This window comes from Patagioenas fasciata, chromosome 5, assembly GCF_037038585.1.
Source record: "Patagioenas fasciata isolate bPatFas1 chromosome 5, bPatFas1.hap1, whole genome shotgun sequence".
Classification (NCBI taxonomy): domain Eukaryota; kingdom Metazoa; phylum Chordata; class Aves; order Columbiformes; family Columbidae; genus Patagioenas; species Patagioenas fasciata.
The window spans coordinates 43,908,277-43,927,750 of record NC_092524.1 but is presented as its reverse complement, the minus strand read 5'-3'; the positions used below and the strand labels follow the sequence as shown (position 1 = coordinate 43,927,750).

Here is a 19,474-nt window from a genome sequence, read left to right as displayed (position 1 = left end):
ATTCATTGGCTTGTGGTGTACATTAAATTTTTGCTTATAGCATAGTAGGCCAGAGAACACCACATTCTTTGAATTTTTTTTTTTCTGCTTGTGTCTGCAACCAAGATTGACAAGGTTTTGTTAGGAATTTAGGCATAAGCTGGAGAAAATATACTTCTTTGCTATGTTTTCTCTCTGAAGACTTTCTTAATACATGTGTGGCACATGCTAGTCTGAATCCTAGCCCTTTAAGGTATGTGCCCAAAAAATCATTATGCAAATAAAATTTATCTTTAAGAAATTGCGTGACTGTGTGATTTTAGGTTCTTGACTTCCTGATGCTTGTCTGGGGTTTTGGAAAGTCTTAGCAATGTATGTAGTGTGTTGACAATTTCTGGTTTAGGTTCTTGTGAGCTATTTCTTACATGCTGACACTTGCAAATGTGTGATTGCTTTTCGCATTATATGTAAATAAGCCATCCAAGATTGTAAAATAATTTCTGTTTCTTCAATGTTTAGAATGTGACAAGAAGAGGAAGCAGTCCTGGCAGCCTGGAGGTTCCTAAAGACCTTCCGGATATATTGAACAAACAGAACCAAATGCGTCCTATAGACGACCCAGGTGTGCCTTCCGAATGGACATCACCTGCCAGCGCGGGCAGCAGTGACCTCATCAGCTCCGACAGCCACTCTGACTCCTTCAGCGCCTTCCAGTATGATGGCCGCAAATTTGAAAGCAAGTATATTTTTCCAAAAGTACTGCTTGCAAATTTCTCTCCTTTTGTTTTTTTTTTTTTTTTTTTTTTAGTTATATGCCAGCAGTCTTCTGTAGAGAGAGCTTATTTTGATTTCTCATTGAAATCATTAGCAAGTTAATGGAGCAAGCAGAGTTCTTGAGAGAGGCTATCATGTTTATAGTATACTAAACAAAACAGCACTGGAATACTACTGTGCAAAAGGCAGAACAACAGTGAACAGAAGTTAAAAAGCAATATTGTCTGCTCCCTGCAGCGTATCCGTCTGTTTTGCCCAAAATATAGAAATGAAAGGTTACTTTTTTTGGAAGTTATTTTAATTCTTTTGAAAACATTACGGTAAAATTTTAAGAAGGGCTTTGTGTAGCTATAGCTTAATCAAAATACTAAGTGTAATATCATGGTAAAACTAGTATGCTTTGTTTAATAACATAATTATTTCAGTTATTCATTCCCACTCTTGTTCAATAGAAGAGATCATTATGGTTGCTAGGAATTATGACTTAATGTATTATGTAAGAGAGAAATAATGTTTATATGGTGGTATTTGTTGAAGAAATTACAATTCTTAGATATGTAGATGTTATGCAACTAAGTGTTATTTAAACATTTCAGCATGACATTTTTTCTTTAGTGTTGAAAAAACCATTTGATAGAGTGTCAGTTGCCGTAATATTTTTAGTTTTAATTTAGTGCTTTAATAACCAACTTGAATATTACTTTCCCGCTTGTAAATTTTGCAAATAAGTTCCTTAATGTATTTTTCCATTATTTTTACTTTATTCTCATGTAGGTGCACTTGGAGCAACTAAGCAGAACACACAACATGCAATAGGAGTGTTTTCTCCAGAAGTACAGTAACGGTTTCGTGACAGGAATGAGAATATTAATAAGAGTCAATTACTTTCTGCTGTTATATTTTATGTAAATTTTGCAGCAATGTTTTAATAGCATAGGAGATGTACATCCAAGTTTTACATGGAGGATTTTGGAGGTGCTGGGCTTTTGGGTTTTATATTATTGTATTTTTAGGTTATAAGTTAATACAGTGCTTTCCTCATGCAGATTTCAGCTTTGGCACTGAGGCAGGGACGCCAGCTTCCACTGACGTTGATGCAATTTCAGGACAGCAACAGAGTGCTGAGGAGCAAGAAGTGGCCAGTCTAACTACACTCCATATAGATTCAGAAACAAGTAGTCTCAATCAGCAACCATTGTCTGCTGAAGCTGCAACTATTACTGGTAAAGTAGTTAAAAAAAAAGGCATTTATTTCAGAAATTTTTCTACCCATCCTGAAGAATTCTAGTTTCAGCTTCTGCAATGAATCTGTATTCTATATAAGGTGATTCTTTGATTTCAATTATTTTTTTTATTGCTATTGAAAAGTAATACATGAAATAACATAAAAGGAAAACCTTTTTCTCACTTAGTTACCCATATGATCCTTGACTTGGTGCATTTTAAACCCTTCATGCGAAAATCTATATACAATTACCAGGAAAAAAACTCTTACCACATAATGTATGCTAGATCTCTTACAAGTGTCCTTCTTCTACTGGTAGTCAAATAGCTAATTTCCAGGAAGGAATTTTTTCCTTAGAAGGCTTTGACAGTGCTCTTTCAAACCTTTGTATCACACTGAAGTATGACGGAATTCTTCTGTATACATCCATCTTAACCTCTCTCCATATATATACTGTCTGTTGTGTAACTGGGAGCTTTTAATGTGCAAAATGTTAGTCACTGTGCCATGTAAGATCAATTTTCATTTATGTAACTTAAGAATTCTTTTTCTTTTAATACTTTTCCTGTTGTTTTCATTAAAAAGTAAGTCTTTTGGGAAGCAGTGTTTCACAACCTCAGCTGATGAGCTTGAGGCTCCTCCGGTTTACTTTGCAACTGTTTCTTGGGAAAGAGAATGATGATTAGATTAGCAATCACCAAGCGGTGCAGTTAACCTAAATTTAATGGGCTCCTTTCTGAAAGAGAGAATCTTCCTTTCTTAGGAGTATTTGGAAGAGGGATCTCTTGCCAGATTTTGTAAATGGGAAGTAAAGATGTCCATTGTCATTTTCATACTCCTTGTTTCTTAACGGTTATGTGCTACGATTCCTGTTACAACCCTGGCAACAAGTACCTGTTTGTCTGTCAAAGCTTTTACCTACATACAGTGTCTTGTTCTCTGTGAGAAATCAAACTGCATTTTCAGAGAGGTTGAAAGACATCTTTACTTCCTCTGCAACAATTTTCATTTTCTAAAATGGCCTTTCTGCTGAAAGAAATATGGTATTAGATTTCTTGGACATTGTTGTTCAGCTTGTTCAACGATGTTCAGCTTGACTTCTGTTCTCTTCATTTTTTTCTTTGCTGTGTGCTTGTTGGAGGTCCTCACAGAAAACCTTTTCTTTTTCTGTTTGTTTTTAAATGTTAATAATTTCATTACTGTTTGGTATTTTTGTCCAAGTTTGCACTGTAATTGAATTGATAAGATTGCGATTAATGACCGAGTTTTCCATTGAGAGATTCTGTGGCTGTCTTTTCTTGTTGCTTGGACTGCTGTTTTGGAGAGGCAGCTTTTGTGTGTCACATGCGTTTAACTTCAGCAGGATTTCCCAAGGAAGCAAGACTTGTGCAGTTACACTCTCTGTCTCTGTCCGACTGCTCCATGCCCTCAATGGTGCTGGACCCCGTTGTCTAATTTCTGCTAAATTGGCATATAAGAAAACAGAAAGACAGTCTTTTATTTGAAATTTTATGAAAGATAGGCAGCTCTCTAGTGAAAATTACATGTATGCAGAGTCCTGTGACAGGGAGGCTGCAATGCGAATTCGCTGTGTCATATACCAGCAAATCCTTGCAGAAACTCAACCTCAAAACCACTCGTAAGAAATTATTTTCTTTGTGGTTCAGCTTCTCAGAAAACTATTTGTTTCTAAATAGTTTTCCTTTGATGGTTTTTGGAAGGAAAATTTCTTCTTGGAGTACAGGCATTCTTTCATACTCTTAGCAAATGATTGAGTTGACTGTTGATTGCTGTTTATGAGTCCTAGAACAAGTTGAACCCATAGTATTCGCTGTCAAATTTGGATCCATGTATGCTGGAGTATCTTTTAGTGCTTCTTAGAAGACTGCACTACAGCAAATTTTCCATAATGATTTCTGTCCATTTTCTTCCCTCCCTCCCTCCTTTCCTCCCCTGCCCACACTTTATCTCCCTCTCCTTTCCCCTCTGTCCCTCACCCTCGCTTTCTCCCCCCAACCCCCCCACCTCCTCTCTCTCGATCTGCTTTCATCCATCACCCCACTTAGTGAGCAGAATGGAAGAGAAGTAGGAAAATATTTCTTTGAACAGCTTTTAAGTGTGTATTTTACATTATCTTTGCGAGCGTTTGGCAAACAAGTGGTCAGTAGCGAGTGGAGAGCATCGTTCCCTGCTGGGTCAGACAGCAGCTGGGTGTGAAGCCGTGGTGTCCATCTCTCTTGTGCAGAGGTGGTGATTTAAATTGATGGTAAAAGCTTCATTGCCTTTGCCATTTAAAGCAGATAGAGACCTTTGCAGTTTAACAATGTAATTAAGATTGTTTACCACAATTTCTGATAGCATTGACATTTTCTCTCAAGTTCTTTAAACAATTTCTTTTCTTTACAAGAAAGAACACTTCACAGCCGATAATTTGGAAAAATTACTATTTAAAAAGACTCAGTTTTTCATTGCGGTCCCTAAAGTTCAGTTTAACTCTGAACTTCGCATAGTATTATAATATTTTTGGGTCCCAGTGGCATTTGTCTAAGAGTTAAAATTAATAGGTTTGAGTTCTTCCATTTTTAATGTGGTGATGTGTAGAGAAATATGTGGTAACATATCTGTTATCTTTTTTTTTTTCCTTTCCCATCTGACTATTCTGATCAAACTCAGCTTTTTATAACGATCTTTAGGCAAATTCAGGAAGTGAAACTAAGGTAGTACAGAAGAAAAATACAAATACCCGCTCCATCTCCACAGTTTCCTCCATAGAGGAGATCAAACCGTTGCCTAGAGGTTGTTCAGTGGAGATCATAGAAAAATACCTTTGCAGCACTGCCATTCAAACTTTTGTGTTTTCCTGTCTTAGAGGAAAAACGTTCCCCTGACTTTTGTTTCACATGGATTTTCTCAGTGCAATTGGCAGATAAACATCAAACGTTGTCAGTTACTGGTTTGAGCTTTTATTTACAAATTAACTTGCATGCATCCATAAACCTGGGAAAAAAAAAAGTTCCAGGAAAAATTCTGCTTAACCACTTGGCTGGAGAAAAATTTAGGTGAGGGAATGTGGAGATAAATTTGACTGATTCAGAACACTGGAAGTGCTGCAGAACTAATACATTTCAAATTATTTGGACCTAAAATAGAGGTCTGTTAATCCATTTACTTATCTGATTTTGATGTTCGTCTCTCAGCTTTCATGCATGTAATTTGTTTTCTTTCAGAGCGCCATTCACAGTGAGCTCTGCTTACAGTTTTTATATCTTTTCTTGCCCAGATCTGATATATAAAAGTAGTTCAGTTTTCTTTTAATGTTATGTTTAGACAACATTTCAGTAGCTCAAGAATATAGAAAAGCCTTTAAGGTAACTGTTAAAAATTGCATTTGCAGGCTCTGAAAGTGCTTCTCCAATCCAATCTGCTCTTGGATCCCGATCACAGACACCCTCTCCTGCTACTCTTCATGCAGATCATATTGAGCAGAAGGATCTGCAGCTGGATGAGAAGCTCCACCACTCTGTTTTACAGACGCCAGATGACCTAGGCAATATCTGGAACAGAAAATATAAACCTGTTCTTTCTTTCTTTCCAATGCCATATAGTGAAGTAGCTAGTATCTGGTTAGTTGTAGACAATCCTGTGCAAGGCTATTTCATCTGCACTTTTAAAAATACTTAATTATAATGATTTAAAAGCAAACAAAACCTTTTTGTATTTTATCTTACTTTCATTAGAACTGCTAGCAGTGGATTAATAGTCCACACATTTATAATTGCCCTTTTTGATGCTTAGAGTCGTTGCAGCTTAATCTGGTATGTGGCCCTGTCATAAACTCTTTTAGCATTGATGTATAAGTAATAGGACATAATTTTAAGGTAATGTTATAGTTTCTTCTTGGAATGTTGGTTGTTTTCCCTTTCATATCTAAACACATTTATAATTACTTCCGCTGCCTTAGTTACTGAATTCTAGGGTCCATTCAGTTTATAAATACGAAGTTCCCATTTCTCCGTGTTTTGTCTCATGAAAACAGAAGGATGTCTGATGTACATTTCAGACCCTTTTCCTTTAAGTAGCCTACTGATGGACAGGAATAACATAATTTTGCTTTGTACTTTGAAATCTGCAGGCTGGAAACTGTTAGTGTCTGTATCACAGTGGTCCAGATCTTTAAAACGGGAGGCTGTGTGATTAGACTGAATTGAGTTTCATTTTGATTTTGTATTCCAGTAGGAGCTGTGAGATTTTCAGAAGGTCTCAGCAAACTCTGGTGCTGAGAAGTTTTGAAAATCTGAGAGGAGTGGAAAGGAGATTCTGGATGCCTGCTGCTTTAAAACTGTGGCTCGTCAGCTAGTTTACTTGGCTGTTCAGCTAGTTAAATGTGAACTGAGTTAAGCTTTAACCGTTGTAATCTACTGAAGTTTTCTCTGTATTGACAGAATAGATTAAACGTCTTCCACCTGAAAAATAACATTCATTCACATAACACTGATGTGTAGAGAAAGCTAGGTGAGAGTTAAGAGTGTGCTGCTAGGTTACTGAATGCTTTATCTTCACTTATACAAATTTACTGCGTAAAGAACAGTAGCCAGAGACAAGTTTACTGTCACCTTTCTCTTCAATTTGCGATAAAATACGTTCCTAGTAGATTCTAAGGAAAATCGTCTTTCTATATGATTGGGAAAAATGTGAAGTTGAAATGTAATTTTACTTCCAAGCAGGCAAGCGGAGTTCTGGAGATTCATTCGCTCCAAGGAACGTAAGACAGCCTTTACAAAAGGAGTGGTCTTACTAGGTCCATCAGACCAGTACTAATGCTCCAGAAGTGACCTTAAATGTTACTTATGGAAAGAATGTAAGAAACAGGACATTTTTTCCTCTACGGAGTTTGAAAGTAGACATATAGTTAAACATTTCCAGTTTCGAGGTGGCTGGATGGGTAAGAAATACCTTACTCTGAAAGCCTAATCTTTTTTTTCCGTTTGGTTTTAAGAAAATTATGTATGTAAGAGTTGTATCAGAGCTTGCTTTCTCTGGAGAGGTAGGTCTCACTGTAATTTTTTCTTCCATTGCAGAAACCAGTGAATTCCCCTCAGAATGTTGCAGCGTGATGGCTGGGGGAACACTCACAGGATGGCATGCAGATGTTGCTACTGTGATGTGGAGGCGAATGCTAGGAATTCTGGGAGATGTCAACAGCATCATGGATCCAGAGATTCATGCTCAGGTTTTTGATTACCTGTGCGAACTGTGGCAGAATCTGGCCAAGGTAAAATAACTGAACGTCTTCTCCAGCCTGACCAAATAAGGCAGGATTTTCAGAAGGAAAAAAAATCCCACCACCTCATGTATTTCCCTTACATGGTTACCTTTTTGTTTTGTTTTTAATAATTGCAGATAAGAGACAATCTTGGCATTTCGACAGATAACCTGACTTCACCGTCTCCACCAGTTTTAATTCCACCACTCAGAATTCTGACACCATGGCTTTTCAAGGTGAATTCGAGTACTAAGCAGTGAAACAGAAATAAAAGTTCATGCAGTTGTGGAAGTGTTTAATGTTTTTTGATTTATGTGTAATAAATATTGTTTTAAAACTTAGGCAACAATGCTGACTGATAAATACAAACAAGGGAAGCTACATGCTTATAAACTCATTTGTAAGACAATGAAACGAAGACAAGATGTTTCTCCAAACAAGGATTTTTTAACTCATTTCTACAATATAATGCACTGTGGACTTCTTCATGTTGATCAAGTAAGTTTAATTACAAAATTCAGGTTAATGTGAATAGTATAACTAAAACGTTTTATCAAAAATACTGAAGGGATTTTCAGGTGAGTAATTTAATTTTGTCTTTGAAAATGGTTATGTGACTGATACGTTTTCAAAACTTTGATAAGCGGCCCTCATGTTCTTGGCTGTAATCAGGAATGCTTTTTTTGTAGTCCAGTTCAAGCAAACACGAGGGCAGAAAAGGTATTATTTAATTTTTTACTGATTGTATGTTAATAGATTGAAGCATGCAAGAAAGAAAAGGAAGCAGATCTCCCTAAGGTCTACTCTTCTTCTTACTCACTCCTTGATGACACAGTTTAGGTAGTGGGAACATAAATTGTGCTCCCTGCATTGGAGTAGTTTATTTACAGAGCACATACAGGAACCAGCAAGCTTACTGAGTGTATCTCAGTGGGAGTGGTTCTCTTTCATAGGTTTTAATATGAACAAGTCTGAAAATATTATATGGTTTAAAAGCTCTTTTTGAAGGCTTGCATCAGAAGTTGGTTTTGTGAACTTTTTGGAGGAGCAGTTAGAGGCACAGGGAGACCAAAGGTTCGAACAACCCTGCTTTCATTAACTGGGCAAAATAGAACTAGTCCAAAATTATTCCACAGTTGGCTATGGGTACAGATCTCCAATTTCTGTCCTTTAAAAACCAGTTTACACTGCTTTTCTTGCTGGATTGTAAATCTTCCTAATGGCATCTTGCCATTTAAATGGAAATCACTGCTATTGGAGAATAAATTTAAAGGAAGAAAAGGGTTATTTTTTTCATATCTGTGAACTTGTGAAGTTTTTTTTAATAATTAAAACATTTTCTACTTTTTCCAATATTTTGAACAGATTGCATCATGTACATTAATTTTAACAACTGCCTCACTAAGTCTACAAGAATGTGATGTGCTGTGTTGAATAACTGTATACCCAAAATGTCATGAAACACTTTATATTATTTTCTTTATATTCTGGTTCCATACAGATATATGTAAAAGTCTAATACCTTCTTTAAAGTTTTAGTCAGATGATACTTGTTGGGGAGGATTTAAGCATGTTAAGAACGTATGGTAGCTGGTTATCTCCCTGTATCTCTTCTGTACATATTTAAATGAGTGGTTAATCATTTATAGAACTCTTAAAAGCTAAATGTAAATGAATGTAAGATGTGACCTGGTACTGACCACCGTACAGTAGTGTCCAAGGTTAAATCAATCTATAATGTATGCCACAGTTTGCTTATATTAATATGAGTATTCTTAAGGAATTTATCTCTCTATGCTATTCATTGGTCAGTAATAAGTGTCATAATTACCACAATGAATTTACTTTCTTGCGTTTTTACTTCCTACCTTTGATGAATACCTGTCTTCTTTTCATTCACTGTCATCTCATGGCTGCTCTTCTTTTTCCCTTTTTCCTTCTTCAAGGATATTGTCAATACAATCATCAAGCACTGCTCTCCTCAGTTCTTTTCGCTTGGTTTGCCTGGTGCCACCATGCTTATTATGGATTTCATTGTAGCAGCAGGAAGAGTGGCTGCTTCTTCTTTCCTCAATGTAAGTATTCATCAGTTAATTCTCATTTACGTGTGAGCGGAAAGGATTTGAGAGAAAACTGAGCAATATCTTCCCTTCACTAGTGTGTTAATTTAACTCTAGAATTCAATGTAATGGTTGGCAAATAGACATACTGTCAGTGGTTTGTTCCAGAACACTACACATGTAAGTTCTCTCCAGAAGAGATGTGAAGAATGCAAAAATTACCATTTAGCAGAGAATATTCTTTTACTTCAGAGTTCTTGGAATTGTGACTGCCATTTATCTGTGCTTTAAAATGTTTTAAAATAAATACCTGGTTTGATTGTACCTTCATTTTAAAAGTATATTTATTCCTCCATATCTCTGCTGTGCAATGACTTTGATGATCAGGCTTGAGAACGCAAACCTGCTATTGTTTGCACTATTTGGATGTATTTCAGATATTGTTACCCTGGCAATTTCAGCCTTGTATAGTAATACTGATATAATTACCCAGGTGCTGTTGATCTTGCATGACTGTACTCTCTCAAAGATCCCCAATGCTCCCCTCCCATTGTCTGTGAGTTTTGACTGTTTCTCACAGTCAAAACCAACCATGAAATCCAGCCTCAAGATACTATCCGAAGGCTCTGTCAGCTTCTGCACTGTTACCTGTCATGTCCACCAATGCCTCATGTCGTGTCCAGTAGTTTTCCACATCCTGTTCGATTAGCTGAACCTAAGACCTCAGCCTAGTTAGCAGCTCAGTCATTTGTCTGTAGTCCTAACAATTCCTCTGCTCCCCTTTGGACTGTCTTAGAAAATGGCAGCATAGGGTGTGCATGATTAGCAATCCATGGCACTGTGGTCTGGGTCTGCTCAGCCTTACAGAGTTTGCAGAAAGAGAAAGGAAATAGCTGTGTAGAGTTTAAGACGTTGTTCTCTTTTAAGGCAGCTAGAAATGTCAGCTTCCTGATTGCAGTAAGAATATATATCTCTACTCACCTTTTTTTCTTTCAGGCACCAAGAGTTGAAGCACAAGTTCTTTTAGGATCTCTAGTCTGTTTTCCCAATTTATATCATGAACTACCAGCTCTTCACCCAAACATTCCTGACATTGCTGTGTCTCAGTTTACTGATGTTAAGGTAGGAATTTTAAGAGTATTTGGATGGTATTCCACTACCAAGTATATGTTTAACATGACGTTGTTACCAGATACAGTAACTACAATTTTAAGAGTCTAAAATTTTTCAGAAATCATTTCAAATAGTTTATAAGGCTCAAGATCCCATGAAATCTTGTCAAACTTTGTGCTACTAAACATATTGTATAATTGCTGTTAACTTAATAATCTCATCCCTTTTCAAGCCTACTCTCATTGTGGCTGTTTGTAGTACCATAGATTTAATTGGCTGATAAGGAGAAGATTGAGAGGTTCAAGGTACGTTAATTTATTGAGAATTCACAACAGGTAACATCTGACTGTGTTCCTAGGGGCTTTAGAAAACCTCTGTACATCAGTATGATATTTTAGACAAAAAACAAAGATTAATAGAGACCTCTCCCTCTCTGTTGTAACAGAGTTGGGCAGTGTGCTGGTATACTGAAACTGGGCAGAGATCAGTTGGTGTGTTTAGTTGCTGTATGTGTGTCAGGTATGATTACTGTGTCTAAGAAAGGCTCCCCATAAGCTTCCAAACTGTTTCAATTTAGAGAGAGATGATGGTGTGGAAGCTGCTTCCTTTTGGGGACTGATTTTGAATTAATTCTTTCTCATTTTTTTTGCATAATGGATGTTTACATGAGCTTTATTGAGAGGAACCTGCAGTTTTTAGGGTCATTTCAGTGCAGTTGAGTCAGAATTCTTCTTGACATCATTCCTAAGGCTCTGTAGTCATTTGTTCTGCAACTACTTCCAAAGATTTTTTAAATCAGTATAATTTTGGAGGGGGAAAAGTTGCTTGTTTAAACCTCAAAGTAACAGATACTTTCTGTAATACTTTTCAGGACTGTTCCTTTAGGGAGGTTTTTTTGTTTTTTTTTTTTTTTTCTTTTAACCCATGGTTTTTTATGGAAATGTGTTGGCAAGAATTGGATAAATAGTTAATCAGCAGAAATGTTGACAGTAATCTGTGGGATATTCCAGGGGTAGCACACTAATGAACATCTGGGAGAAACTAGAATCTTGCAATAGTGGTAAGCAAACAATTCATCTGACTTCAAACCTAGAGACTCAGCTAAGCAACATGCCTGTGTGTGCTATAATAAAATTCTAATTTTCTGATGCTTCATGTAATGGAGTTATTGGTAAACTGGTGAAAATTTTCCTCTTTGTTTCAGGAACTCATAATTAAAACTGTGTTAAGTTCAGCAAGAGAGGAGCCATCTGGTCCTGCACGGTAGGTCGTACAAAAAGCTTCTAAATTAACAGATTCTTCGTTTTGTTATAATGGTTTGAGTTAGATATATTGAAGAGCTTAAAGTAAAAATTTGTATGTATTTTGTTCATGGTTTTCTTTGCCACTAGAAAAACTAGTCTATCAAGTGAATGTGAAGTTGGTTGTAAATAGAGAAAATAACGAAACAAACATTTTTTGACAGATCAAATGCTAATCTAGTTCAGTATCCTTTCTCTGATAGTGGCTGATAGAAAAGGGTGTTATAATAATAAGGGTAAGAATATAAGCTGTATATCTTAGTGCTCAGCTCAGGGGTTTTCTGACTAGAGAGGCATTTTTGAGTTTGATTGCGGACAAGATTGCTTACAGGAGAAGTATGGTTATTTTTTATTAGACTACATGATTTAATTTGAAGAACAGAAATAATCAAAGGTACGTGAGCTTTTCTTCACGATATGGGAAAGCAGAAGATACTGAGCTAAGCATTAAACTGGGAATGATTGTTCGGATGCTTAAACCTAAGCGTTTTCTCAAATAGAGAACTTCAGGGAAGAAGATAGTTACCAGTTTTCTGTTTCTTGAATTGTTTAGGATTTTTTCCTTCTTACCTATGCCGTGAGGCTTTCAGTCATAGAGTCCTGTGTACAGGACTGAAACAAGAATCTGTAGTGCCTACCAAGAAAGAATATGCTGGTGTGCCTTGTGTGTTTGGGTGGAGTGTTTATAGGTGCTCAGCTAATAAATAGTTACTTAACAAATGCAAGATACTAGGACCACATGCCTGAAAAATATCACTGGAAAGATCAGTTCATTGAACCTTAACATGTTTTGCTGGAAAACAGAGAGCAGTTTTCATCAGCCCACTTGAGCTGGTAATCTCTCTCAACGCAGGGGAAGGAAGGAACGTTCTGAGATAATTTTCATTTCATTTTTCATGTTCTTTTACAAAACAGAGTTCTAAAAAACATAACACTGTTCACTTTGCTTTTGAAAAAGGTGATTTAAATCCATTTGGTTCAGAACATTATTACTGATCCTATGGCAGTGAAGCACACACCATTAATGTCTTCAGTTCTGGCGGTGTGGCTGGGAAGAGGAAGGGAACACCCTACACGTCCCCATGTCCCATCTGGCTCTTAGGGTGTGTACACAGGAACAGAGGCACATGTGCAGGCCCAACCTTTCAGAAAGCTGAGTTATGCTGCCCCCAAAATACAAAGTTGTACCACTGTGTATAGTAACATTAAATGGAGATCAAAAAAGGAATACGTTCCAAATGTGTGTTTGGGTTGCCTGTGTTTCTTCTTCTTCTGGGAGAGAGATAGGTATGTCTTCATTGTAGAGATAATCATGTTTCCACAGCTCCAGAAACTTGACTGCCTTACTCCTCAGTGGCAGTTTGTCCACTGTCTCTTTTAGGAATAACCTCTCTGATACCCTCTGCTTCACATCAGTACAGAGTTTGCCTGGGTTACTGTCAGAGGTCATGGTCACGTTTAGGATCTGCATTATAATTTTGCCATGTCAGCTCAGCTCCTGGTAGAGGGTTAATTGTGTTTGCAGTTGCCTAGGAAGGAACTTCAGTACATAGGTTTGTATATCTCTGGCAAGTCTGAGTGTTGTTACTGTTACCCAAGCTATAAATCTCTATTCTTTATCTCTTCCACAGAAGCTTGATGTTTTGCATTTCATTACATACTTGACCCAGCTGAGCTTCAGGGAAGTCAGTTATCTGAAATATGTTCTGATCTCCGATCTCCATCCATAGAGATTAACTGTATTAATCAAATTCCTCTCCTGCTGCCGACAGTCTGAAATAGAAGTGACAGGTTGATGAACTCGGTGTTCATCTGTTCTGCTTGTGCTCTTAAGGCTCTGAGTTTAGTAACAACATTGTAGCCACATAACTACACAGTTTTTCAGAGGCTACTCTAAATAATGATAGCAAAACTGGTGTTCTTTGTAGAAACCTCACAAACTCGTGGATATTTTGCATGTCAGCATATCATCAGATGTGGAATGGATTTCAGTAGCATGAAGAAAACTTTAAATAGTAACACGGACTTAGAGCTGTCTTCTATATACTAAAGGTTTATTTTCTGAGTCAGCTGACACAAACTGTCTACATTTATTGTTAAATCCATGCTGTATTGTATTTTGTTTTGTTCAAAAAGGATGGAAACACAGACTGTGGAAATAGCAGAAGAGTAGACTGGGAAGGGACTGGGAGTACCTCCACTAGCTCACCCTCCTCCAAGGCTGGAGTGTGTTTAAAATGTTCCTGGCAGTAGCTTGTCTAAACAGTCCAAAAAATTTTCTTAAAGAAGAAATTGACAAAAATCTTAGATTGTTCCAATACTTACCTAATTTTTACCATCAGGTTGTTTTTATGATTAGTATTTGGGAGAAATCTTTTCTACTGGAAATTAAACTCTTCAGTGACTTACTGCATGTCGGAAGTTTCCTTATCATTTCCTTCCTTAATTGTGATCTAGACTCAGTATGGCCTTCACCTTTTCCTCCATATATAATATTTCCCAAAGCTTATTATTGTTGCCACTTCTTTTCCTGGAGTCCCTCAGGCTTGTCTTTATTCTTAAATGGTATTAATCAAAATGTAATGGAGCAGTGTTGCAACTGAGATTTTAGTGACAGTGTACAAAACAGGAAGTCAAACCAGCACACATATTATTTGCATTTTCACATAGAATTCATCCAAAGGTGTATTTTTGTGACCTGTTAGCAGGACCTGTGTAGCGTTAAAATCCTTTTTCTACAGCACCAGCTTCATAGCCTCTTCTGTTTCTGTTCTAGCACGTGATTTTTCCTTCCTAGATGTAATGCTTTGCAATTCCTATGACTGTCTTGCCCATGACTGACTTTTATCTCTTGATTTTTGGACTGCTCTCTGATTTTCTCCAGAGGATTTTGAATTCTGAAGATTTTTTCAAAATGTTTGCAGCCTGTGTTCTTGAAGATAATTACTAATGATTGAGAGATTGCTTAAGCTAGCTCTTAACATTTCTGAACAAATTTAATCTCTCTCTGCTGATTGGAACACATCTATCTAAATACTCTTTACCTTTACAATTATCTTGTATTTCTTGATTTTAAATGAAGAAACAACAAAAGTTGAAGTATTTTGTCACAATATGTACACTGTCTCTGGCATTCATTTACTCTTCCTCTATTCATCTTTGTTTACTGTCATTCTAAAAAAATGTAAATGTCTGTGAACAAATAACATTCCTCTTTCTTGTCTCTGAGTCCCAAAAACTCTAAACAAATATGTTGGGGAGAAGGAACCTCCCACCACAATTTTGACTTTGTCTTAAGAAAATATATATGAATTTTAAATAGATGGATTTCAGCTAATACTTTTTAATCTGAAAAGCACATACAGATGCAGGAGTTCATGACGTGTTTAGGATTTATCAGTTGCTCAGAAGGTTGCTTCCTTGTCCTTTCCTGTGCCTTCCCCGGGGTACTTGGGATTTCTTTCTCATTTTTAAATAAGTTACAGCATTATAAAGATACTTGTGTAGTTCTTTTTGAAATATTAGAAACATATTTATTAGATTTTTGCAAGATGTATCATGAATAATAAAAATTGCACATTCTCGTAGCATGTTTCTCAGCAATTTCTCCAACGTTGTTTTGCAGATGTGTTGCTCTTTGCAGCCTTGGTATTTGGATCTGTGAGGAGCTAGTTCATGAATCACATCATCCTCAGATCAAGGAAGCATTGAATGTGATTTGTGTTTCTTTAAAGGTGAGAGACTAATGCTTTTACAATGTATGTTGCCTTTATGCAGAGAGGTACTTTGCCTTTTCAAAGTCATGACATGTTGTAGCATCTCTGCTTCACAGTCTCATTTTCAGTCCTTACAAAAGACTGAATTCAGTTTAATTGGTGGATCTCTAAACTCTGTCAAAAAAGATCTTTAGCCTTCTGTAAGTTTGGAGGAAACAATATGCTGGGAAATAAGATAGCAGATCCGTATCTTAATATATATCACTATCCACTTAACTCTAACCTCTACCCTTTGGAGCATAATAGTTTGTTCATCATCCCAGCTTTCATAAATAATCCTTGCAATTCAGGTTTCAGCAAAACTATTACTGGCTTTGTCCGACTTTGTCCAGCTATACCACTTCCCACATCCTGGACCCAAGCTTCTAGGAGGGTTTTCTACATCTGGTTGTCACTAGATCTAGGAGCCCGTGGTGGATTAACCTTGGGTAAGGGCCAAATTCCCACACAGCCACTTACTCCCGCTCTTCAACAGGACAGAAGAAGAAAGCAAGATGAAAAAAATCTTGTACATCAAAATGAATACAGGGAGATTGCTTACCAACTGCCATCATTGGCAAAACAGATGTGACTTGGGGATATTAATTTAATGTATTGCCAGTTAAAATAATTTGTGCAGTGAGAAACAAAGACAAAATTTTGAACACCACCTTTCCCTGCCCTCCCTTTTTCCCAGGCTCAACTTCACTCCTCCATTCCCAGCTCCTCTGCCTCCTCCTGCCCTCTCCCGTGTAGTGAAGAGGGGATAGGGAATGGGGAGTTACGATCAATCCATAACAGTTCCTCTCTGCCACTCCTTCCCCCCTTTTCCCATGTGGGTCCTTCCACTGGCTGCAGTCAGGACAAGTCTGGTCCGATGCGGGCTGTCTGTGGACTGCAGTTCCTTCAAGAAATATCCAGTGCGGCAGGGTGGGGTACTCCACGGCTGCAGTGTGGATATCTCATCCGACATGGTCTTTTCCATAGGTTGCAGGGGAACCTCTGCTCCAGCACCTGGAGCACCTCCTCCCCATCCTCCTTCTCTGTTCTTCGTGTTCACCTGCTGTTGCTTTTTCCTTTTTATTTTTTTTTTCCCCTTTCTCTGCCTTTGTGGTGTTTTTTTGTGTCTCCTGTCTAGGTTAGCCACGGATGCTGAGGGAAGTCACATTCCTCACTAATTGGCATCTTGGGTTCCCCAGCTCTGATTAATAGTACTTGTAAAACCCCCATGGTACATTCTCCTGACACATTGCAAAAGGGAAGGGCCAGGGTAGAGAGGAAACTGGAAGGGATCCCAGCTTTGTGAGCCATCTGCTGTCATATGCAAAAAGTGTGTCCCAAGCCAAGTTGCTGCCTTATACTTTTTGGCTTCCAAACTGAGACGGAGCATTCAGTGTAGGAGGGAGACAAGGAAGAAAGCGGGAAGGTGACAAATGCAAAGGCCAAGCAGAAGTGGCCCGAAGTTTCTCATGCTTCTTGCTCACCTGCTCTTTTCTTTCTCCAATGAACTCAGTCCAGTTATCCCCATATCCTCACTACATGCTGTGCCTGTTCACTTCTGTCTTTGAGAGCCGTTGCATTATTGCTTCTCAGTCCTGGCCAAATATTTAGAGAGAGATGTCAAGCAGTTATGCTGCATGCATGGAAGCACTGGAAGGTGTTTGATTTCCTGTAGCAAAGCACTTTTCTGTAGTCATTCTAGGGCATGTCATTCAGGCCAGTACCTGTTAGAAAAAATCTGAATCCAAAGACTGGTGAAGAGTTGGCATCAAAGTTTATGTGAAGAAACTACCTGTTGAAAGGGAATAACAAGAATTCTAATTTTGATGAAAACTAAAGAGTACCTGTTTTTACGGTTATCATTAACATTTATTTCCTGCTTTTTATGCAGCATGCTGTAACACTGGGTAATTCTACAGTTTTTCAGAAGGATTTAGCTTTTCTTTTTTTAATGACTGTGGTGAGTTGGCCCCAGCTGTCAGCCAGAATCTCACCCAGTATTTGTTTGGTATTTGCTGTTCTGATTGAATCTGTTAAACATAGCTGGTAGCCACAGTGATTCCCACCTGGAAATGCAGCTTGCTCAGATACAGCTAGTTCATTGTGGTGCAACTCCTATAAAATATTTATGAATAGAAGAGATTTTCTGACACTTGCCTGCCTTTCCTTTTGTGAATGACAGTTTTCATTATTCTGAAACTAGTCGCACTGCATTTCAGCTCTCTGGTCACAGGTTTTTCTGTTAGTGGTAGTGTATCAACAATATATTCCTTTCATCATCTCTGTTAATGTGCTGCACTATTTTTGCTTTTTTTTTCCCCTTGATGAGTGTTTTTGTTTTCCTACTTTTTGAAAATATTTTTTGTGTTCAGATTCTCCGAAATAATTAGAATATTATTAAAAGCATTATATTTTTAGCACTTTGCAAACTTACATGTGCGTGGATAGTATCTCTTTAAGTATGACCCAATTTATTTCCAGAACCTTTCTACATGCTTTTTGTTTACGTCAGAATTCGATGAATAGTTTAGTTTTTCTGTATATGCACATTGATAAAAATCAGGGTGTACGCTTGCTATACATGGCTCGTGTCAGATGTTGTGAACTAACTCTTCTTTTCAGCAATGGGTATCTGAAAAGTGTCTTAACAAATCAGCTGATCACATCCCGTGAAGCAGGATTTGAGTTTATGTCTAAAACATGTGGCTGCAGGGCTTTTAGTATTAGACTCTAAATTGCAATTTCCTGTTTTGCAAAGTCACAGTCATCCTTTGCAGCTTCACTAATAATCTTTTCCAGAGTTTTCCTCTTTTTAATATCCCTTAACTGGTGAATTTCAAGTTCCTGTGCAAGTTTGGTATGAGGCAAAAGGTGCTGATTTTATCTTCTGCAATTTATCAAAGTTGGAACTGTTTTTAATCCTGACATTCACTGTGATTTGCCCTATTTTTGACATATTTATTCAACCAATTATTTGTAGCTCATTTCTATTAAGCATAAATTATTTCTTGAATGAGAAGACAAAGATGTTTATATTTCTACTTTGCTTTGCTTTGTTTTGGCAAAAGCATCCGGTGCCTCTTGGCTTTTCTCCCATTGCATGCAGTGGTATACATTCGCAGCAGAATTTAATCATGAAATGAAAAGTTCATAAATATATGGAGAAACAAATTAGCTCTAATTTGTTACCTAAGCAATCTCCTGGCTTCCCAATAGTTGGAGATTTAAACTCCTAGAATGGATTGTTTTCTTGTTTTCAGGAGAAATGAATGGATAGGGGGCTATAGTCCTAGTCCAATTTACTGATAAGTACAATTGAGCAAATAACATTGAATAGAAATGTTAGCAACAATTATATGCCTATTTCTGAAATAGAGAAGCGTATTTGGAACTGCAGTCCAGCAGCTCGCTCTGAATGTAGCCTGCACTCCTCCCAGCAGTGCGGCAATACTGCTGGAGCGGTGTCAGCCTCTGCTGAAGTCTGAGCCCCAAGGATCCCAACCAGCCGGCCAGACCTCTGCATCTCATCATTACATTACGCTCCTCTCAAAAATGCTGCAGATACATCACAGAATTGTGTTGTTCAGGCTTAGCTGAATGAGTGCTAAACATAGGTTAAACTACTAATAAAACACCCAGAGAGCAATGGACCCTTGCAAAGATGAAAAGTATGGTAAGACTACATTTCCAATAAGAACTCTAACAGTTAGGTGCCAGGCAGTGTGACAGTTCATTGAAAGCTTTTTTTTTCCCCTATCATAACTTGAAAAAAATTCTGCCCACAGTTATACTACTAAATATAAAATAATGTAAAAGTAGTGAATTCTTATGCTTTATAACATACAATATGCTTTATAACATACAGTATTTTTCCGAGCAACAGCTGGCTAAATGTTTGTAGCATCGCAGAGACATCTTCATGCTACCTCTGAAGGCTCTTGGAAAACAGTCAGAACAAAGCAGCTGGCTTAAAAGGGCTGAATTGTTTCAATATCCAGCATAAA

At 37.5% G+C, this 19,474-nt stretch overlaps 1 protein-coding gene across 11 annotated transcripts in view; it reads left to right on the top strand.

Annotated features, from left to right (window-relative positions):
- Window positions 1-19,474, top strand: part of RALGAPA1 (Ral GTPase activating protein catalytic subunit alpha 1) — a 142,209-nt gene that overhangs the window by 61,696 nt on the left and 61,039 nt on the right. For 9 of the 11 annotated variants that reach the window (XR_010651401.2, XM_065838424.2, XM_065838423.2 and 6 more), the window contains 10 exons: window positions 499-715; window positions 1,800-1,976; window positions 5,373-5,525; window positions 7,057-7,250; window positions 7,379-7,477; window positions 7,584-7,739; window positions 9,188-9,316; window positions 10,298-10,423; window positions 11,619-11,677; window positions 15,341-15,449. Coding sequence is in view for 10 of the 11 variants with exons in the window: in XM_065838424.2 (XP_065694496.1) it covers window positions 499-715; window positions 1,800-1,976; window positions 5,373-5,525; window positions 7,057-7,250; window positions 7,379-7,477; window positions 7,584-7,739; window positions 9,188-9,316; window positions 10,298-10,423; window positions 11,619-11,677; window positions 15,341-15,449 (1,419 nt within the window). In the remaining variant the exon portion in view is untranslated. The remainder of the gene's footprint in view (window positions 1-498; window positions 716-1,799; window positions 1,977-5,372; window positions 5,526-7,056; window positions 7,251-7,378; window positions 7,478-7,583; window positions 7,740-9,187; window positions 9,317-10,297; window positions 10,424-11,618; window positions 11,678-15,340; window positions 15,450-19,474) is intronic. The other 2 variants (XM_071809402.1, XM_065838430.2) reach the window with 1 other exon arrangement.